This window comes from Sus scrofa, chromosome 6 (assembly GCF_000003025.6).
Source record: "Sus scrofa isolate TJ Tabasco breed Duroc chromosome 6, Sscrofa11.1, whole genome shotgun sequence".
Lineage (NCBI taxonomy): Eukaryota > Metazoa > Chordata > Mammalia > Artiodactyla > Suidae > Sus > Sus scrofa.
This window is the reverse complement of record NC_010448.4, coordinates 69678435-69700941: the sequence shown is the minus strand read 5'-3', so window position 1 is coordinate 69700941 and position 22507 is coordinate 69678435. Positions and strand designations below refer to the sequence as shown.

At 56.1% G+C, this 22507-nt stretch overlaps 1 protein-coding gene across 4 annotated transcripts in view; it reads right to left on the bottom strand.

The window, feature by feature from the left end:
* The window catches only part of H6PD (hexose-6-phosphate dehydrogenase/glucose 1-dehydrogenase), a 33956-nt gene continuing 12087 nt past the window's right edge, over nt 639-22507 (bottom strand). For all 4 annotated transcript variants that reach the window (XM_021095286.1, XM_021095287.1, XM_021095288.1 and 1 more), the window contains exons 4-5: nt 9036-9305; nt 639-7808 (exon numbers count right to left, since the gene is read on the bottom strand). In XM_021095286.1, coding sequence (XP_020950945.1) covers nt 6445-7808; nt 9036-9305 — 1634 coding nt within the window. In that variant the 3' untranslated portion in view covers nt 639-6444. The remainder of the gene's footprint in view (nt 7809-9035; nt 9306-22507) is intronic.

Below are 22507 nucleotides of genomic sequence, written 5' to 3'. Positions count from 1 at the left end.
GGTGCCCCTCCCGGGCTGCCGTAACAGTCACCAGCTGCGACCCACGGTCCCGTCTCCGGAGGCTGTTTGGACAGCACAACCTGGGCTGCCCGCAGAGAAGCGGGTGCTCCCCCAGCTCTGGGCTGCCTCCCCCAGGAGCATGGTGGTGCCCAGGCTGAGACTCAGACAAGGATGCAACTGCAGCCTCTGGTTTCCAGCTGACATTACAGCCCACAGACTTCCCTTTTTGTGGCAGGGGGGCCAGGGCGGCTCTGGGCGTGGCTGTCACCGGTACCTCTCGGTCCCTTGGGGCCACACCCCTTCTGGATGGGCAGGCTGCTCCTGTCGCCGCCTTGTGAGGCCTCCAGATCTGCTTGGGTCCTCCACACCCTTGACGATGCCTGACAAGTCCCTGGCACCTGTCCCCCCAGGGATCCTGCAGTTTTATTTGACTCCCCCAAACCCTAGGTTCCTGGGAGGAGGCAAGGCTAAGGCAGACGACCAGTGATGACATTGGGCCCTGCTGCTTTTCAAGACACTCCCTCCCAGTGTTCCCCTCAGATGCCCCACTTGCAGTGGGTCCTGGGTAACTGCACCCCCCCCCAGGAACACACACAGCTGTCACACTCCACCCCCCAGAGAAGGAAGGAAAACATGAATTTTGGCAAAACAATTTTACTGTTTAAAAAATAAATGTTACATCTGCCATATGAAAAGCCATTTTAAAAACTCTGTTCTGAATGTGTCTTATTGTCAGAGGCATCGTGAAAAGAGCCTGGGATTTCTATAAAAACCAGGGGCAGTTTCTCTCTCTGCCGAAAGGCGTGGCACGTTTTTGTGGTTGGCTGTGGAGGTGAGGGGAGGCGGTTCGGGCCCACTATGTCCCTGTCACACGAGGGGACAGATGGTCCCTCTGCAAAGAGTTTTCTTCTCCCTTTCCCGTCCTGACAGAAATCAGCACTGGGTTTCCCAGCACGGGACAGAAGACACGGACACGACCCAGGTGGCCACACGTCCTGCTCTCAGTGCCCACACCCCACCCAGGTCTCCTGCTGGCAAGAGCCGCGAAGCACTGTCCAGCTTGGCCTCCTGGCTGGAACCATGCCTGGCACTCAGGTGTGGGCAGCAACAGCTCGTGCACCCGACAGAGGCCCTGCTGGGGTCTGCATTCACCCCACTCTTCCAAGGACCGGGACGGCTGGGCTATTCAGGTCACATCTCGGAGAAGTGGATGCAGAAGTGGAGCAGCTTTATTCCTAGCGGCTCCAGGGTCCTTTTCTCTTATGCCTAAGGACCCGTGCTCTTATAACCCACCTTCTAGACCACGGGGTACCGCTAAGGACCCAAACCGACCAATATAGCCAGTTCTGTTCACACGTCCGCTGCCAAAGCTAACTACTAGCTTTTCAAACATGCAGCTTGGGGTGAGTGAAAAAAAAACCCTCTCCCACACCAGAGGGACAGAAAGGACGCAGGGACTTCCTTTACGACACCTGGAGCAGGCAAGGGTTTTAAACAAAAGGTATCCTGGGAATCAAGAATAAAAGAAGCAGAGTTCCCGTTGTGGCTCAGTGAGTTAAGGACCCGATGTCTCTGTGAGGATGCGGGTTCGATCTCTGGCCTGGCTCAGGGGGTTAAGGATCTGGTGTCTATAGCTGTGGTGTCGGCTGGCAGCTGCAGCTCTGATTCAACCCCTGGCCCAGGAACATCCTTGTGCCGCAGGTGTGGCCCATTAGAAAAAAAAAGAACAGAGGAAGCCTAAGAAATCCAGATCCGCCCTTTCCCATCTCTGGGTCACGCGCATACAGACACACACAAACACACACACACACACACACAGCCCAGGGACCTGCTGTGCAGACAGATGCGCCATGAAAGTTGGCTTTCTCCCTTGGCCCCTCCTCTAGCTGCCAACTCGGGAGACGGAATGTGCCCCCAAGAAGGTCCTGGAATGTTCTGGAAGACATCTCTGGCCTCACGTCTTCCCGGAACACAGGAGCCTGGGCTCCCACTGGCTCCCTCGGCGGAGACTCTGGGTGGAGGGAGGGCTGGTCTAAATGAAGGCAGCATCCGGCTCCAGAGCAGAATGGGCAGGAAGCGGGATCTGCACCTCGCGTGGGGGCTCCACGGCACATGGCACACGGCAGAGGACTGCAATGGATACATGCTGTGCCCAACTCAAAGCTCCAAGTGGGCGACGGAAGATGGACCAGCTGGTCCTTGGGAGGAGGGGAGGGAGGGCGGGGTTATTAGAGGGGCAAGTCCACCTCCACGGCCGCCAGAAGGCCCGGGGCCTCCGCGAAGGCTGTGCTGACCGCCCAGGTGCCGTCAAGGGCGGGTGAGGGTGGAGGCACTGCCCTCTCCCTCAGGGAGGCCTCCCTGATAGAGCAGCACCTCAAGTGCCACCTGCACAGCTGCAGCCTCCAGGTCTGCGATGCCCAGAGCAGAGGGCGGTGGGAGGCTGAGGGGAAGGGATGCCGTGGGACATTTTTCAGCTCTCAGGTGGATGGACGGCTCCCGCTGTGCCACATGAGTGGCCCCCTTGGCACCTCTAGAGTTTATCTTTTGCAGGGGAGGGGGCCTGACACCACAGCCACTTCACCCTCGTGTCACCACTGGCCTTTCCTGTGACTTGTCCACTCCCTGACGCAGACACGCTGCCGGGTAGCATCTCTAACAACGGATTGAGGTCCGCCGGGCCCCATCTGCTTAAGATAAAACCAGAGCTGGGTAAAGCTGGTACAGAGGCTACTTCTGTGAGGTTGTATATTTTTGTTGGAAAAAAAAGATTCTGTTGGAGTTTCCGTCATGGCTCAGTATTTAACGAACCCAACAAGTATCCATGAGGACATGGGTTCAATTCCTGGCCTCACTCAGTGGGTTAAGGATCTGGCATTGCCATGAGCTGTTTTGTAGGTTGCAGACACAACTGGGATCCCACATTGCCGTGGCTGTGGCGTAGGCTGGCAGCTGTAGGTCTCATTTGACCTCTGGCCTGGGAACCTCCATATGCCTCAGGTGCAGCCCCCAAAACACAAAAGACCAAAAAAAAAAAAAAAAAAAGTCTTTTTCCGAAAACTTCCTTGTAGAAAACGGTCCCTCAAGCTTCTGTGCAAGCCTCTCCTTGCTTCCTCTATCATGCTATCCCCAGCTTCTGGACAATCGGGAAGGGGAAAGCTCTCAAATCAGGCAGACCAAGCCTGTGCGTTCTGGAAAGACAGCCCTGGAGGGAAGAGTCTGACCGTCGCCCCCTGGCAGAGGGCATGGGCTGTGGAGCTAAACTGAAGGCCCAGGAGCAGGACTCACACTCCGTCCACAGAGAAATGAGAGGCAGGGCAGGTCAGCAAGACTACGGATGCTAACAGCGCTGAGCAGCAAAGCTTGCTTCTGGAGCAAAGTCGGAATCTAGCTTACAGCAACCTGGGAAGCCCCTGAGATCGGGCCCAGCAGCCAACGGAACTAATGCCTGCTCCAGAGATGGGATGTGACGAGGCCTCCCTGCTGCCTTTCTTGGGCCACAGGGCGCAGGCGGGCCTCTGACCTGGGGTCCCCTCAGGGAGGCTGGGCTCTGGGCACCGCGGCTGGGAGGTAGGTGGCCGTGCAGGATGGCTAGGAACACCCACCCAGAACCCCGAAGCCTTGGGCTGCACGTCTGGCTCAGAACTGCTGGCCTGCTGCCATTTAGACAAGACCAGTTTCAGTTTCAAAATGATCAGTAAATGAGGATCCATCCACCTCCTCAAAGGAGGGCTGAAAAGATGAAACAAGACCACGAGGGCAAAACGCTCAGGACTGAGCCTGGTACCCATGGCCCCTCTGTAAGGGACACAGCGTCGTGGCTCCCACAAGCCCCAGGCTCCTGGTTGGCGTGTCTTCACCCCCTGCTCCCGGCCCCCGCAGACGGAGCCAGGAATGGGAAGCCTGGCTACCAGTCCCAGTGCCGTCAGGTGAGAGCTGGGTGCCCGTGCCCCCTTCCAAACCTCGGGGCGGGGGGCTCGGCTGATACCACAGGGTAAAGTCGGGTTAGAGCAGCACTTTTCCAACCACGTGTCATCTTGATTTAGCAAATGACAGGCAGCATTTAAAAAAAAAAAATGAAACATAGAAAAGAGAAGGTATCTGGAAGTCTCAGGGTGAGAAGTCCTTTGTGAAACTTCGGCTCGAGATGCAGATTTCTGTGCCCCTGGCCCATGATGCAAAGTGTGTTTCTTGCTGTGGATCATGGTCCAAAAAGCTTGAAAACCACCGGCAGAGGTGGCCCAGTTCAGAGAACTCTCCTTCCTGGCAGAGGGTGAGGCAGGGACAGCGGGGCCGAGCGGCCAGAAGCAGGATTTCAGACAGGGTCTCCCAGTGGGCTTTTCTGGTGTGGCTTTAAGACAGCGCTTGATTCCGTAAAGGAGACCTTGGCCCTTTCTGTCCCCACCCCGTCCCCCCCCACGGGCTCTCCACCGATGCAGGCGCCGTTTTGAGGCAAGGAGCTCTTCTGAGAATAGGACATGCCAGGCTCAGGCTCACCGTGACTCACTATTATTCAGAAACAGTGACATCAGGCGTCTGCTTGCTCCTTGTCCCGCAGTGACACTATCTCTTTGGTGGCGCAACCGCAGAGGAAGAAGTTCCTGAGGAACTGGTAGGGGGAGGGGTGCCCAGCACCAAGGGCCCAGGGAGGCAGATGATGGAAACGCAAAGAACAGGGCGGAACCTGCCAAGGGGGGCACTGCCACCGAGGCCCAGAGCCCAGACCGAAGGGGTGGGGCAAGGGCGCCCCCACGTGGCCAGAGGTGGCACCTGGCCTGCAACCAGGGGTCCGCTCCTGCACCTGGGCCCACCAAGCGCATCAAAGCTAAGATGCCTACTCTTGGAAAGTGAGGAGATGTGTTGACCCGGGCACTTTGTTCTGTTCTGCCAAGGTGAGCTCTTGGCATAGAGAGAGGTGCCCTGTCTGGCCTGGGGCGCTGGAGGCCAGGGGAAGCCAAATTTCAAGCAGTGCCATCATATGCAGAGCCTGTCCAGCTAGGTGCCCATCTCACATACGCTCATCTCAGAGGAAAGCAAGAATTCTTATAAATTCTTTTTTTTTTTTTTTTTTTTTTTTTTTTGTCTTTTTGCCTTTTCTAGGGCCGCACCCGCGGCATATGGAGGTTCCCAGGCTAGGGGTCCAATCGGAGCTGTAGCCACTGGCCTACGCCAGAGCCACAGCAACGCAGGATCTGAGCCGTGTCTGCAACCTACACCACAGCTCACGGCAACGCCGGATCCTTAACCCACTGAGAGAGGCCAGGGATCAAACCCGCAACCTCATGTTTCCTAGTCGGATTCATTAACCACTGAGCCATGACAAGAATTCCGATAAATTCTTAAAGCAGAATAAACAGGCTTGAGAAAAGTGTAAAACAATCAAAAGTAGAGAAGCAGATTTTGTGATGCTTCTCCTCCCCCAGGAAAGCCCTTGGTGTGACCTTGGCACTTTGTGTCTGCCAGATCAGATGCATCTGCCTGATACAAACCCTTAACTGTAAGACAGGGAAGAGGTTATACAGAAAAACCTGTCTTACCCTTTATCGCCATGTCTTGGGGGCCTGGCTCTGTGGGACACTGAATAAAAATGAAATGGGCATCCCGGAGATCCCTGGTGGCTAGTAGCAGTAAAAGATTTGGCGTGGTCACTGCTGTCACTCGGGTTTGATCCCTGGCCTGGGAACTTCTGCCTGCCCATGGGCGTAGCCAAAAAAAAAAAAAAGTAAATGCATCCTGAGAATTTTGAAATCTTTAAAAAGAATTTCAGAGACACCTGCCTTGGGGCATCTCAGGAAAAAAAAAAAAAACATGTTTCAGAAAAACAGGTATTATTGGCCCATAGCTCCTTAGAAGCAGAGCACCCGACCTGTTCTTTAAAGAGAAGCTGTGTTGGTTTCCCCAGGTCTTCAGCATGTGCTGGTGGTGAGGCGAGGGCCGGCTGGAGGGACCGGCGGGCAGGAGCTGGAGGCCACCATGAGATAGCAGGAGGAGGGGAGGCTGCAGCCGCCCCCCTTGGTGCTGAGCTGGTCCAAGGTCCCGGCACACGGGAAGCCTCCCTTGACTAACCCAGCCTCCGCACCCCTGCTCATGGGCGGAGCTTCCAAACCGTCTCTCCCTTTGTGCTGGTTGATATTCACGTGTGGCTGCTGCAGGTCTTCTCTCAAGGTGGGTATTCCTCTCTTGACTTGAACTTCAAGCTTCTCGAGGGCAGAGATACCATTTCTTCCTTGTTTTGGTGTGCACCCATCACCGGCGGACAGGGACAGTCACCGGGGCTGGGAGGGACCGCGACCTCCCTCTCTGCGGCCTGACCCTGAGTGAGGCCTCTGATTGCAGAGGGGCCAGAGCACGCAGTGGGAGGGGGGGATCGGGGCGGGGGGCAGGACTAAGAGGGCGGAGAGAGGGCAGGCGAAGGGAAGCCTGGGTGGGGGTGAAGGGCAAAGGCCATCACCCCAGGAAGGCCTCGTAGTCCATGTACCATACCAGCTGGCCAGACGTGGGCAGGACGCCCGAGATGGGCCACTTCTTGGGCTCGTGGCCCACGCGGCTCACCAGCATGGCGATGTCGCGCTTCATCCTGCCCATGACCAGGACCGCCACCTTCCTGGCACGGTTGATGAGGGGCAGGCTGAGGCTCATGCGCTGGAACGGCCTGGATGGGCTCTCGGTCCGTACCACCAGCTGCTCGCCGTCCAGGCCCGTGGGCGACTGCGGGAAGAGGGAGGCCGTGTGCCCATCCGTGCCCATGCCCAGCAGCACCAGGTCGAAGCTGCTATTGGTCACCAGGGCGGAGATCTCCTCGGCGTAGGCCTGGGCGCCCTGGTCCTCCTCGGCGCAGAGCCGCTGGTGCCGCTGCACGGGCATGGGGTGCACGTTGTAGTGGGGGACACGCACGTGCTGCAGCAGGTGGGCCTGCAGGCCCTGGAAGTTCGACTCGGGGTCCCAGAGAGGGACGCAGCGCTCGTCCACCAGCCACAGGTGCGTGTGGGCCCAGGGGAAGCCGTAGTGGCCCGTGGCCAGCTGCTGGAACAGGGCCACGGGGCTGGAGCCGCCTGAGAGCGCCAGGTGGAACTTGCCGAAGCGCTGCACGGCCCGCACGGCCGCGGCCTCGATGTCGCCGGCCAGCCTGGCAATCAGCTCCTCGGGCCAGGCCGAGATCAGCGGGCTGTGGCGGTACTTCGCCGTGAGAACCTGGAAGTGGCTGGGCGTCGGGACAGAGCCTGGCCCTGGCACCACCTGCTCCGGCGGCGGCTGCGAGAAGGACAGGCGGTTGCTGCTGAACTCAAAGTCCAACACGGGGCCATTCTCCGCTCCCCCTGGGTAGAGGCGTGGGACCTCACGGGCCAGGCTTTCCAGCAAGGGGGTCCAGAAGACCCAGGAGGCCAGCAGGTTCTCCGTGGTGACGAAGGAGTCCTTCCGGTGGTGGAAGATATGAGATATGAGGATAGAGTAGGCGTCCTGCTCCCTGACAGGGCTGTAGGCATAGAAATCAGACAGGGGGCGGCCAAAGAGGTGCAGCCCGGGCCGATCGGTCACCTCCCACCAGCTGGCGGAGGGCAGGGAGGGCCTGAACAGGTTCCGGCTGACCAGCACGGCAGGGCTGCCCAGCTCGCCGTGTCCAATGTAGAAGATGACCTGCCGCGGCAGGCACTGGCTCTGCTCAGCCTCCCAGCGCCTCTCGCTCTGGGCGCAGTACGCCTGGTTCTTGAACAGGACGCGCGCGTAGCTCACTCTCTCATCCAAGGCTTTGCCGGACATCAGGATGAAAGGGACGCCCTCCCAGCGAAGGTTGTCGACATGCACGAGGATGCCTGGGGCGACAGGGGGACAGCGGAGGTGACACTCCAGCACTGGAACCCAGGACCGCCTGGCCCATGTGCCATCCCTTCTCCTTCCTGCCAGCCAGCCAGCCTCCTGCTCTCCAGGTCCCTCCTCTGGGCACCTACTGCCGAGACAGCCCCTGGCTCGCCTTTCGCCTCGTCCATGTCGGGGCTCGAGACGTAGCCTCTGGGGCCACCATGGACACCCACATCCCTTGAGGCACCTGTTGGCATCATCGGCACTGAGCAAAGGAGAACTGGCCTGAGCGACTCCAATCCAGAGACTAGAGAGGGGTCTCACGGTGGGGGCACGGTGGGGGAGATCCTGACCGCTGGGGGGGGGGCCCTACGGGAAAGTGCTTCCTTCCATTGGCAGAGCACCCAGGACGCATACAGGGAGGCGGGGAGGGGGGCAGGGCACCCAGCCACAGGCCCGCAGGGAACTGGCATGCAGGGGAGGAGGCCTGCGGGGGGTCCATGGCGATAAGGGCTGGACACTGAGCACAGCCCAGACCCAACTCCAAGCCTGATTTTCTCATGGACTATCTCCACATGACCTTGGGCAAGTTCTGGCGACTTTACTGAGCCTCGTGTTTCCTCTCCTCTCAGGAGGGATGACAATCATACCTGCCCGAGGTGCCTGTGTGTGTGAAGATTCAATGAGATAATTCATATAAGGCGCCAGGCACCCAGTCAGGGCCCCACAGGCAGCTGCTGCTCTGGTCGTAGGAGCCGTGACGTTGGTGTGAGGGAGCCAGCCTCCCCCGGGAAGCTCTGAGCCTGTGGAACTCCCCAGAGGACGGCCCCAGTGGGCATCTGCCTGACCAGCGTGGTGTGTGCCCGCTGGAGATGCCCCCAGTTGCGGCGAGCAGGTCTGCGGCACCCCCTGGGGACTGGATGTCCGCTCCACAAGGGCAAGGCCAGGTCTAAGGCCAGCTGGGCGGGCCCTGGAAGCATCTGTGGACATGGACTGAACAGACATCATCACCAAGGTGACCTCTGTCTGGAGGGCACCAGCAGGGGACCTGCTGCCTGAAGCCGGGGGGAGGCCAGAGAGCTGGGGGATGGTCACTCCCCCTGAGCACTCTTGTGAAAATCCTGCTTCAAGTCCCTTCCAACCCAAACCGACGGGCATCTGGGCTGGGAGAGCGGCTTCCACCTGGGGGGGGGGGGCAGCCCAGCAGCCCCACAGCCCAGCAGCCCGGCCCCAGAGCACACCTGCGAAGGTTGGCGTCAGGCTGTGGAAGCTGTCTGGCTTCTGCAGCTCTCTGCGCACCTGCCGGCTGTAAGCCTGGTACTGGCCCACGACGGCGCTGCTCTTCTGCAGGCCCCGCAGGGCCCGGAAGGCCTGGAGCTTGTGCTGCAGCACGGCCTCCGGGCTGCTGACGTTGCCGGGCAGCTCCATGGCCACCAGCGTGAGGATCTCGGTCAGGTGGTTCTGGATCACGTCGCGGATGACGCCGTATTCCTCGTAGAAGCTGGTGCGACCTGAGCCAGAGCGGGGGCAGGGGGAGGTCGTAAGGACCAGGCAATGCATCTGACTCCCCCCACCCCGACCTCCAAGGAGCACGGAGACCCCCGCCTGCGCTCCTCGTCCCCACACCCACGCTCCCGAGACAGAGTGTGATTCATGCCCGAGCAAATGAGAGGAGGGCAGGCGACTTAGAGCCACACCCCTTCAGTGAAAACTTTCTCCCAGAAGGTGCCAGACCCCTTGGGCATCTCCAGGCGTCTGCTTGGGGAAGGCTCTGCTTCTTGCAGAGGCCGCACTGCATCCTCAGATCCCACGCCCTGGCCAGCAGGTTTGGCGCCGAGGGAGGCTGTGCATCGCCGGAAGAACCCGGGCTGCTTGCCAGCGTGTGGCCTGGGCAAGTGACATGACTTCTTTCTAAATGTAGGGGAAGCCAGTGGCGGGTTTGAAGGAGGAAACCTCGGGGTCTTCGGTCCATTCAGAATGGACCCCGACGTCTTGTGGGGACAGTGGCTGGAGATGGGGAGGCTGTACAGCTGCCCAGAGGAGAGACAGCAGGGCTTGGACGACAGTGGCTACAGAGGAGCTGGAGAGAGTGGGCCATTCTTCCTGGGGTCAGGACCAATGGGACCTGCTGACCGACGGGGAGGAGTGCGAACGTAAAGGAGGAACCAAAGAGAACGCCCAGAAGTTAGGCCTGAGCAAGAGACAGGCATGGTGACATTTAGTGCAGAGCCTGGGAGGGGTAGTAGTTCGATGGCGGAGAAACGAGAAGTTCCGGTTTAGGTATGTTTAAGCTTAAGACACACAGGTGGAGTCAAGTTGGCCGGTAGGCAGGGTGACCGAGAGGATAAAAGAGGGTGACACCCAGGACACCGACCACAGAGCCCGGCAGTGACAACAACGATGCTTGCTCTGCCCGACCCAGTGCAGAGACACTACTCACCCCTCCCTGTCACCCCCACGAGATCCTGCCCAGGGGACCACAGCTGTCCCCGTCACCCCCACGAGATCCTGCCCAGTGGGACCACAGCCATCCCCATCATACCCACGAGATCCTGCTCAGGGGACCACAGCCGTCCCCATCATACCCATGAGATCCTGCTCAGGGCACCACAGCCGTCCCCATCACACCCATGAGACCCTGCCCAGGGGACCACAGCTGTCCCTAACCCACAAGGAGGAAGAGTCAAAGGCCAGGCTCAGAGTCAGGAGCTGGTTAACCACACAGAACATTTCGTTCCCTCCTCCAGAGCTCGGCGTGAACACATGACCTGATGATCTTGCGCCCAGGGTTCAAATGCACAACATCTCACCTGACATGGCTCATATCCTGCTGACCTGCCAGGACTCAGGCCAACTCACAGCCTCACGCATAGAAAAGGCCTGACACCACGGCAGGAGGGGCAGCCACTCACCCAGGCTGGAGTGCATCACCTGTAACACGGGGTCAGGGCCCTCAGCCAGGCCAGCAGCTCCTTCTCATCCCTCAGGTCTCGGCTTCAAGGAGATGTTACCGACCTCCTGGGGGTTTTGTCTTCAGCCAGTTCACCTGACTAACCTGGGGCCTGTTTCTCTCTCTTTCCTGCTACCTTTGAAGCTCTGTCCCAGCAGGACCTGCCCCTGTCCGCTCACGGCTGCATCCTGAGCACCAGAGACACACGCACAGAACACTGCACAGCAGAGAAGGTGAACACACACCTCGTCGTGGACCAGCCTCAAAGGCGTAGCGCCGAGGGGGAGAGACGCCCTTGCTGCGATAAAAACTAACTTTCAAAATATGATAAAAAATGACCAGGATGCACAGAACTTCAATAAATGAAAAATATAATGGGACATTAACAATTCCACAGATGGGCTTTAGGGATTGGAACTGGGCAAGGGAGATGGGGAGAGATTATCCTGAGAGCAGGTTAAACTCAGACACTCACAGCGTGACTCCTCTTTAAAATTAAACAGTGTTGGCGTTCCCCCTGTGGTGCAATGGGATTGGCGGTGTCTCTGAAGCACCAGGATGCAGGTTTGATCCCTGGCCTCACTCAGTGGGTTAAGGATCCGGCATTGCTGCGGCTGTGCTGCAGGCCGGCAGCTGCAGCTCCGATTCAACCCCTAGCCTGGGAACTTACATATGCTGCAGGTGCGGCCCTAAAAAGACAAAAGACAAGAAGTGGCTGCTTGTTCAGATCTGCTGGCCCACCTGCCCAGACTCAGGCCAGCTGGATGGTGAAAAGGGACAGCCTGCCCTGAGCTGAGCCCCACAAGCCAGGCCTGACGGTGGCACCTGTGTGGTGGGGCAGGAAGTGAGCCTCCCTGGCCAAAGCAGCACCTCACGCTCCAGCCCTGAGGATAAAGCTGTCTTCCTACGAGCTGAACCCTGAACTCACAGGATCATCAGCCCAGATGTTCCAGCCCAAATGCCCCGAGGGGCCCCCGCTGAGAAACAGTGGCTGAGCTCAGCCCCACGGGGTCCTGGTCTCCCAAGTTCTCACAATATCACTGAGAAGACATCAAGGAAAAGACAGTGATGACTGGAGCTCAGTGGTTAACGAATCCGACTAGGAACCATGAGGTTTGCAGGTTCGATCCCTGGCCTTGCTCAGTGGGTTAAGGATCTGGCGTTGCTGTGAGCTGTGGTGTAGGTTGCAGACGCGGCTCAGATCCCACGTTGCTGTGGCTCTGGCATAGGCCGGTAGCTACGGCTCTGATTAGACCCCTAGCCTGGGAATCTCCATATGCCGTGGGAGCGGCCCTAGAAAAGGCAAAAAGACAAAAAAAAAAAAAAAAAAAAAAAAAAAAAAGGCAGTGATGACCACAACAATGGGTGAGTATCAGTCTATTTACTCCTCATGGTAACATGTAAGGAGAGCCTACTATTACCCCCATTTTAAAATGTAAGGAAACTGAGGTTCAGAGAAGTTAGGCAACTTGCCCAAGGTCACACAGCTGGTAAAGGGGTAAAAATAAGATATGAACCCAGGCAGGTGGTCCCAAGGCCTGCGATTCTTACCACCAGCACAGCTCTGTTTTAGCTTCCCAGCACATCTCATCTAAAGAGCCACACGGGGGAGTTTCCATCATGGCTCAGTGGTAAAAAACAAGACTAGTATCCATGAGGATGTGGCTCCATCCTGTGTTGCTGTGGCTGTGGTGTAGGCTGGCAGCAGCAGCTCCGATTCAACCCCTAGCCTAGGAGCCTCCATATTACACAGGTGCGGCCCTAAAAAGCAAAAAAATTTTTAAAAATAAATAAATAATAAAAACAAAGAGCCATATGGCAGGGCATTGCGTGGGGTGTGGAGCTGGGCTCAGGAGCACCGGCGCTTTCAGAAGTGCAATGTGATGGTCAAAGCAGCAAGCCAAGCAGAACTCAAGGAAGAGCAGAACTCGAGGACGTGTCCCCTCAGGGGACACATGCACAGCTGCAGTCTGGCAGTCGTGCCTCCCAGGAGTGTGGGCCCAAGTGACCACAGCTCTCAATTTTTTTTTTTTTTAATTAATTTTATGGCCGCACCTGCAGCATATGGAAGTTCCTGGGCCTGGACCACAGTTGTGACCTACACCGCAGCTGGAGCAACACTGGCTCTTTTAATCCACTGTGCTGGGCCAGGGATCAAACCCGTACTGCCACAACAACCTGAGCCACCACTGCGATTGGATTCTTAACCCACCATGCCACGGCGGGAACTCGTAAATCTTGCTATTTTATTTTAAGAGAACATAAAAAAATTGGATCGTTAACTATAATCACGAGTGCACAAATAACGCAGATTTTTTTAAAATGCTGTGTGTCTCAAAGAAATACATGGGTGGGCGGACTCTGCCCTTAGGCTGCATCCTTTGGGGTAAGAGGTGAGAGGCAAAGAGCGGAGGCCCTGACACGCAGGTCCGACGGCAAAGGCAAGCCTGGTCTGGCAGAAGCAGCCAGTCTGCAACTGGGAAGAGCAGAACTAGAGGACAGCTGGAAACGGCTTTGGAAACTGGGCAGAGGCGTCTGAGGAGCCATTAAAGTCCTTGACCTCCTCCAGTTACACAGAGTTACCGCCTGACCAGCTGTTACCCCTCGCAGGCGCACCCCCGAGAGAGGGAGAACACGGGTCCATCAAACACTGCACACGAATGTCCACAGCAGCACCATTCACAACAGCCCAGACATGGAAACAACTCGAATGCCCATCAGCTGATCAACAGACAGTAAAATATGGGACTTCCATCCGCACCACAGAATGGTGTCTCACAATAAAAACAAATGGGGCACAGACACCTGCTACAACATGGGTGAACCCTGCAAACACGATGCTCGGTGACAGAAGCTGGACACAAGCCACATACTGTATATTCTGTTTATAGGAGATGTCCAGAGGGACAGAAAGTAAAGTAATGGGTGCCAGGGGCTGGTGGGCAGGGGAATCGGAAGATGGCAGCAGAGGGGTACAGAGCCTCTGTTAGGGGGTGATGATCATGTTCTAATCACCATCTGACTGTGCTGATGGGTGCCCAGCTCTGGAATATTCCAAACCCCACGGAACCGTGGACTTCAAATAAGTGAATTGCAAGATATGTGAATTATACCTCAATAAAACCTTTAAAAAAAAAAAAGTGTGGGAGTTCCCCATGTGGCGCAGCTGAACCGCATCCGACTAGGATCCATGAGGAGGTGGATTCGATCCCTGGCCTCGCTCCATGGGTTGGGGGATCCAGCGCTGCCGAGAGCTGTGGTGTATGGTGCAGATGCGGCTCAGATAGGCTATGGTTGTGGCTGTGGTGTAGGACGGCAGCTGTAGCTCCGGTGTGACCCCTAGCCTGGGAACTTCCATAGGCCGCGGGTGCAGCCCTAAAAAGAAATTTCAAAAAGTGTTCGAGGAGTTCCCAGGTGGTGCAGCCGGTTAAGGCTCCAGCACCGTCACTGCTGTGGCTCTGGTCCCTGCTGTGGCAAGGGTTTGATCCCTGGCCTGGGAACCTGTGCGTGCCACGGGTATAGCTAAAAAACGAAAAAGCGTTAGAGTAGGGGAATGGAACCGAGAGAGAGCTGCCGTGGGAGGATGAAGCCATCTATGATTTGCACCCAGGAACACAGAGGGGCCTGGCGGTGATGAAACCAACGAGGCAGCTTTTTCTGCAAAGGACGTAACAGTGACATACACAGGTGTTATTCAGGGGATGGGTGAAGATTGCTGTGGCGACTGGCTGGATCCAGGAATGGTGGGTAGGAGTTACGACCTGGAGTCTGGAGCCAGGCAGCGCGGGTTCAAGGACCTGCTCTGCCATCTTTTAGCCCTGTGACCCCTGGCAAGTGGCTCTGTCACAAGTAATAGAGGACCTGTCACAGTACATGCCTTGTAGGGCCACTGTGAGGATTAATGAGTGACCACAGACGCAGAGCTTGGAAAAGCGCTTGCCGAGCAGGATGCAGTATTAAATACTGGCTAGCATTTTTAGTATTACAGCAGCAAGAGACGGGCTACCAGCCGGGCAACCCAGAAAACATGCACCATTTGAAAATAAAGAAGTGAGGAGTTCCCATTGTGGCTCAGTGGTTAACGAATCCGACTAGGAACCATGAGGTTTGCAGGTTCCATCCCTGGCCTCGCTCAGTGGGTTAAGGATCCGGCGTTGCCGTGAGCTGTGGTGTAGGTCACAGACACGGCTTGGATCCCGAGTTGCAGTGGCTCTGGCGTAGGCCGGCGGCTATGGCTCCAATTTGACCCCTAGCCTGGGAACCTCCGTATGCCGCAAGAGCAGCCCAAGAAATAGCAAAAAGACAACAAAAATTTAAAAAATGAAAATAAAGAAGTGAGATGGGAGTTCCCATTGTGGCTCAGTGGGTTAAAAACACAGCATAGTGTCCGTGAGGACGCAGATTCTATCCCTGGATTTGCTCAGTGAGTTAAGGATCTGGCATTGCCACAAGCTGCGGTGTAGGTCGAAGATGCAGCTCAGATCTGGTGTTGCTGTGGCTGTGGCGTAGGCCTGCAGCTGAAATAGCTCCAATCTGACCACTAGCCTGGGAACTTCCAAAAGCCATGGGTGGGGCCCTAAAAAGAAAAAAAAAAAAAAGAAGTGAGAGGGTCTTTTATGAGAAAAATGCAATAACGGTTTAAGTTCTACATCTGCCGAGTCTCTATGGAGAACAGTACGGAGGTACCTTAGAAAACTATACATAGAACTACCATATGACCCAACAACCCCACTCTTGGGCATATATCCGGACAAAACTTTCCTTAAAAAAGACACATGCACCCACATGTTCACTGCAGCACTATTCACAGCAGCCGAGACATGGAAACAACCCAAGTGTCCATCGACAGATGACTGGATTAGGAAGATGTGGTATATATACATAATGGAATACTACTCGGTCATAAAAAAGAAAAAATAATGCCATTTGCAGCAACATGGATGGGACTAGAGACTCTCATCCTGAGTGAAGTAAGTCAGAAAGAGAAAGACAAACACCATTTGATATCACTTATATCTGGAATCTAATATATGGCACAAATGAACCTTTCCACAGAAAAGAAAATCATGGACTTGGAGAATAGACTTGTGGTTGCCAAGGGAGAGGGGGAGGGAGTGGGATGGATTGGGAGCCTGGGGTCAATAGATGCAAACTATTGCCTTTGGAATGGACTGGCAATGAGATCCTGCTGTGTAGCACTGGGAACTATGTCTCGTCACTTATGATGGAGCAGAATAATGGGAGAAAAAAGCATGTGTACATGTATGTGAAACTGGGTCACCTTGCTGTACAGTAGAAAAAAAAGTGTATTGGGGAAATAACAATAAAAAATTTTTTCTTAAAGATTAAAAATAAATAAATAAATAAATCTGCTGAGTCTGACACGGTGACATATCCAGTGAAACGATCACAAAAGTAGCTGGAGGTATAAGTCTAGGGCTTGGAAAGGCCATGAAAGCTGGAGCTATATTAAATTTCATCAAATCAAAAGTGCCAGCAGTGGCAAATGCATCATTGTTTTGTCACCTCTAAGAAAGAAACGGGCTGCCGATTCAACTACATCACTCCATCAATGGTAAACCCCACTTCGGAGAGGTTTAAATATGTAACAACGTGTGTCTTAGGATCAATGAATTACAGCAGATTTAAGAGTGTGAAGAGGATAGTTAAAGCTTTGAGAACAGATGAATTTTTGATGGCGGGAACATGGCGGAGTCTTTAAAAGCCCTGGTATCTGCTTACTAGTCATTAGTTCAGCAAATCCCTAAGTGGCCCTTTTCCTATTTTTATCCTCCCTCAGTCCTGGGGAGAAGGCATTCACAGGTTTCCCACCCGCTGTGTGAAAGAGAGCTTCCCTTATTCCTTAATTTCAAGCTTCAGGGGGTGCGCCTGTGCTTGGCACAGCCCACACTCGGGCGGACTTTGATCCTTTCCTGGATAGCTGTCTTTTCAGAGTTAAAGCGAGTGATCAGGCCCGCGGCTGGCACCTTGTTGGGAAAAGGACATGCAGATAGGGATGGGAAGCCAGGGGCTGGTCCTCCCCAGGGCACCCGTCACAGTGACTTTTCCTGGTTGCCACCAGTTATCCTGGACCGCGTTTCCCTGAAAATACCTCCAATGACTCCTAGTATCCTTCCTGGTGTGGAAAGTAACATAATGTCTTTTCTGTCAAAGGAAATCTTGGGGACTCCATTGTGCTCTGGTTTCAGCTGAAACGCCTTCCTGCAATGCCCCCCCTTCCCTCTTCTCCCAGTAACAATTGGTTTCAAATGAGCCACCCGAGAAGAGAAGTACATGCGCCCTGACCGACCCATGGGAAGGGGGCAGGTCCATCCCCTGCGTTAGGGATCATTAGGGAGGGTCTTCTCTTCTTGGCACGCGCTTTTTGAGCACCTGCGCCCTTCTGCAGAAGTAAAGAGCCTTGTCCAGATCTCCCATGTTCATGGGTCTCATTTTCCCACACTGACGATCCGAGCCATGTTCCCAACACCAGGTTGAAAGTTCAGAGTTAAAACCCCACCAATATATGAACAAGAAAAGGAAAAAGCACAACCAGGTGCGACAACAGCAAGAAAGCCCCCCCCCCTCACCTGGCTCCCAAACTGTGCACACCCTAAAGCTCATCCCAGCCATAAGGTCACAAGCACGGGAGACCTGTCACCTTGTCCCTCAGTTGGGCAGCCCTTCAAAACCTTGGGGGGGGGTGGCATCCCTCATCCCTCACAAGGCTCGAGCAGCTGTGATCCATGCACCTGAGACCGGCAGCAGGTGTAGACCTCCCAGACTGGTGGGAACAAAGGGGTGGGGGCACCCGAGACGGGCAAAGCTGTAGGGACGCCACCAGTTACGAATGATGCCATTGCAAATCTCCTAGGAAACAGTCTGGAAAGATGTAATAACAGCTATAAAGTCGTTTTTAACCCTTCTGGTCATTCCTCTTCAGAAGTACACTTAAAGAAAAAAATACTTTGTAGAATGCTCATAAATGTTCTAGAATTAGATGATGGTTGCACCACTGTGTGAATATATTAAAAACTACTGAATTATACACTTTGAAAAAGGGGAAATTTTACAGTAGGTGAATCATAATTCAACTTTTTTAAAAAGTTTGCAAAGTACTATTTAAAATAGCAGAAAGTGTTGTGGTGCAGCAGAAACGCATCCGACTAGGAACCATGACGTTTCGGTTCGATCCCTGGCCTCACGCAGTGGGTTAAGGATCTGGTGTTGCCATGAGCTGTAGTGTAGGTCACAGATGTGGCTCGGACCTGGCGTTGCTGTGGCTGTGGTGTAGGCCAGCAGCTGTAGCTCCGATTCAACCCCTAGCCTGGGAACCTCCATATGCCGCCCTATAAAGAAAAAAAAAAAAAAAGTAAGAAGTCGAAGCAACCAAGATGCTTCATAATAGAACAATTCATATTCTGTGCTATAAACAGAACTGAACAGAAACGGTGGAAGATACATATATTTTGTAGATTGTCGATACATGGAAATTTAAATACATACATAAGTAAGAGAGAGGGTAGTGGGTGAAGAATGGGCATAACAGAGCACCTCAGATCAGTCCCGGGTCTTTATATAACCCGACGAAAGGCACCTAGGAGCCACTCGGAGCCCAGAGAGGCTGAGCTCACTGCTGGCCCCCCAACTTGAAAGAAGAGCAGCAACCCCATTTGCATTTCTGTGCGAATCCTTCAAACAATCCCGAGAGACAGGTGATGGGTTGAAATCTTTACTAGAGACTGTGCTGGAGACGCAGCCTTCAGAGCTGGGGCCAGAAACCCCGTCCCCGTCGCCTGCGCACCGTGGGAGATGCTGGTTTTCCCCGCAAAAACACAGGTTTTAAAACAAAACCACGAAAAGCTAGCTGTGATCTCTACCAGCAGCTCCCAGGACCGCTAAAAATAACAAGGGGAGCGGGCCAAAGAGAGAGTGAGCCCCGGGCTGGCCAGCAGGCTCCCCGGTCAGGAGAGCTGGCGGGGGCCCTGGGCTCACCTTGCAGATGGCCCCGCTGCTGGCCCTGCTGAGTGAGCTCCCAGCCCCTTCTGGCATGTCAGGCTGGAGGCAGGACAGCTGGCGTGGACCTGGGAGGATGCTGGCTGCCTTGGTCCCTCAGGGAGAGGCAGGCAATGGGCGCTCCCACCCCCAGTGGTCAATGGGCATCACGCCAGCGCCAGAACAGGGACCCTCGCAAAGTAGGGACAGCTACTCCGTCCTCAGAAAGCCTTCCTCCTTCCTCCTGCCAGAAAAAAGGAGCCTTGCAGTCAGCGGGGAAACTAGGGCAGCAGAGAGCCGGCCCGGAGTGCATCCTGGCAGGAAGGCCGAGGGCGTGGAGGGCTCCACAGTTAGAAGCCTGGGTTCTGCGCCATCGCCGCAGACCTGGGGCCACATCTCAACACTCCCAGAACGGCAGCCCAGTCCACGCAACTGAACCTCGGTCCATGAACCACCCAGCCCCCTTCCAGCAGAGCCCTTCCCAGGGGCCGGTGACCAGTGGCCGTGATGAGGGCTGGCAGGGGTCCTCTCCCCACACAGGCTAGGGGCCCAGCCAGGGTCGCTCCTCGTATAGCCCACGTGCTGCTTCAGGAGACCCTGGGCGGGTAGCCAGGGTTTCTATGACTCCTGGGGGCTCACTGGACAGGGACTCTGCAGAGGGGTGCTGGGCGCTGGGGCTGCAGGAGGACACTCTGCCCCCACCTCCTCCCCTGCGCTCTCTCCCCCTCCTGCCTCTGCAGCAAACTCCTCTGGGCCAGAGGCTGCGGCAGAAGCAGAGAAAACACCTCTCACCCAGCCATGAAGGGAGGGCACTGGGGAAGCCAGCCTCCCCACCGTGACATGGATTCTGGGGCCGGGGGGGGGTGGGGGGCAATCCAAACCACCTTGAGCTCAGGAGCCCCTGTCCCTGGGCCAGCAGCCCCTCCCCTTCCAGCACTCAGGCCGCAGTCTAGGCTGCCACCAGGAGCAGGGTCGCTCCGTGCTCCCAGCAAAGGAGTTAGCAAGGTCTACACAACTGCAGCAGGATGGGGACCTGGCGGCAGGGCGAGGGGGGGGGCGGGGAAGAAGGCCGCCACTCTGTCCTTCAGCGGAACTTAACGGTCAGACCGCAGGCTGAGAATCCTGCCTCGGACACTTGCTGGCCACGCTCAGTCCCACTGCGGCAGTTTGCCTGCTGAGCTCACCAAACAACAGTCAGACACGGTGACCTCTGGCGGGGCGGGCAGCCTCTCCTGCGGCGTCCCATCCCCAACCCTAGGACAAGGCACAGCCGACGCCTTGATGTGCTGGGCACAGGGCTTACTGCCGTGCTGCGGTGGCTGCTGGGCCCCCCGTGTCTGCTCTGGCTCTCCAGCCAGAACTAGAGTCCAGCAGGGTCCCCCTGAGAGAGGGGCTCCAAAGTAGGACCCAGAGGGGAGAGTACGGGTCAGGGCCTGGGCCACGGGGCTGCAGCAGGGCGCTTCCTCAGGATGCAGAAATGCTTGTCCTTCTGGGGCCCCGTGGCCCAAGGGAAGAGACAGACAGACAGGAGGAGAGGGACGGAGGAAAGAGAACACGCTGCTCTCACTGTTGTCAAGGGCCCAGTTCCATAGCCCCTCACTGCAGGATGAGCACAGCAGCAGGAAGTCTCACACACATACACACACACCCCGTCAGGCACTGCTGAGGGCCTGTGCATGCGACTGGCAGGTAAACGGGCCAACCAGGGAGCCCTACCACCCAGGACAGCTGTAGTCCTGCTGGCCACCCCTGACCAGGACAGTGGGCTGAACAAGCACCCTCAGGCTGCACCCCTATTGGCTGCAAGGCCCCGGGGGCTGGTGCCTCGGGCTGCCTGCCCCGCTCTGTGTGAAGCAGCACGTGCTCTGGGGCTGGCACAGTGGTTCCAACCGCTGCTTGCAACGAACCCATGCTCCGAAGACAGCAGGGCCCGTGCTTTGGTCCAGCCCTGAAGGCAGAGCCTCGGCTGCGCTGCCTTTCAGCCCCGAGATTCTCCCCGCCATACACCTGCCTGGGTGCACAGACGTGCCCAGGCCTCTGCCTGCCTCACTGTCTTGCCTTCTGTCTTCCCTTCTCCAACATCCAAAGGTGCCTGAGCAGGCCTGCACTGTGTCTAGCCGCTGGCTCCACAGGGATCCTGCAAAGGACATCAGGCACGAAGAAGGAGGGGGTGGCAGGGCTGGAAGAAATAAGAGGCAACCAGGCCAGCTCCTGACGTCACAGCTCTTCCCCAACCCAGGGTGGGCCTGGGAAGAAGTTGCCAGAAATGGGGGAAGAGAGGAGAGCGGGCGGCAAGTCCAGGCAGAGAGGTGCTGGCCCCTCCCGATCTGGCCCATGCTCTCGGCGCCAGGGCTGGAGCTCATCTCTCTGCCCACGAAGCAAGGGCAAAGCCCAGGACACTCCCGCCAGGCCACTTGACACACACAGGCACGAGGAGGAAACCCACAGCCTGAGCCCATGCTGGGGACAGGAGGGGGCCTCTGGAAGGCTTGGGGAGGGTCCCCGAGAACCACGAGGGCTCTCCACAGTGGGGAGGGGACCTCTTCTTTAAAACGGGCTCCTCCCAAGGACAGCAAAGCCCTTGGAGGCCCGGCTTCCCCGCCTCCCCACCCCCTGCAGCACCTCCTGCCTGCAGCAGTCACCTCCCCCACTGAACCTGTGACATATCAGGGGACAGAGGCTGCGTCTCACACCTCCCTAAGACCAGAGGCTTCACACAGAGCTTCTAGCACTAAACACACGTTCGAAGAGAAAAGGGCAGAAAGCAGAAGACAGTAACCAAGCGGAGGAGGAAGAAAAAGAGAAAGAGGCCGGCCTCTTGCTGCTCCACCCAGGCCTGAGGGGTCTGGGGTGCCCCCCTGCACCCAGGTACACTGTAGGATGGGGACAGTGGCACTGCTGCTCGGGCTACAGAAGGCAGTGGCAGGAACAAGCTGGCTGTGGTGGTGCAGAGGCTGGAGCCGCAGTCAGACTGCCTGCCGGGACCCCTGGCCGGTCCCCAACCTCATCTGTAGGTAGAGGCTAATAATAGTATCCACCTCATCCTGGGGGCATTGGGACACACTAAGAATTAGCTTTTGTTATTTTGGGGTAAGAACGATGCTTTGGATACGTAGAGCTCAAAAGATGGATGGGGAGTTTGGGGTTGGTAGATGCAGACTCTGCCATTTAGAATGGGTACACGAGGTCCTGCTGCACAGCACAGGGAACTCTATTCAGTCTCCTGGGATAGACCAGGATGGAAAAGAATAGTTTAAAAAATGCATATATATGTATAACTGAGTCATTTTGCTGTACACCAGAAATTGGCACAACAAAAAATCAGTGATACGTTAATTTTTAAAACTAAATTAAAAATAAATAAAAAAGTGCAATGAGGAGCTCCCTCTGCGGTACAGTGTTGTCTTTGCAGTGGCTCGGGTTCGCTCCCCGGCCTGGTTCCGTGGGTTAAGGATCTGGCATTGCTGTACCTGTGGTGTAAGTCGCAGCTGAAGCTCAGATTCAATCCCTGGCACAGGAGCTTACATATGCTGTGGGTGTGGCAAAAAAAAAAAAAGAGAGAGAGATGAAATCACGACAGAATCTTGGGACTCAAAGGGCCTCAGCTGCCAGACCTCCACACCACCCGCTTGCCGCACCATCAGGGATGTGCCAAGGTCAAGGGGTGACACTCAGAGGTCCTGACCCCCAGGGCAACGCTTCTAGCTCCTGCGTTGTTGCTCGGCACTTCCCAGGTGTGTGCCGGGTGCCAGCAAGGAGGTGGCCTGG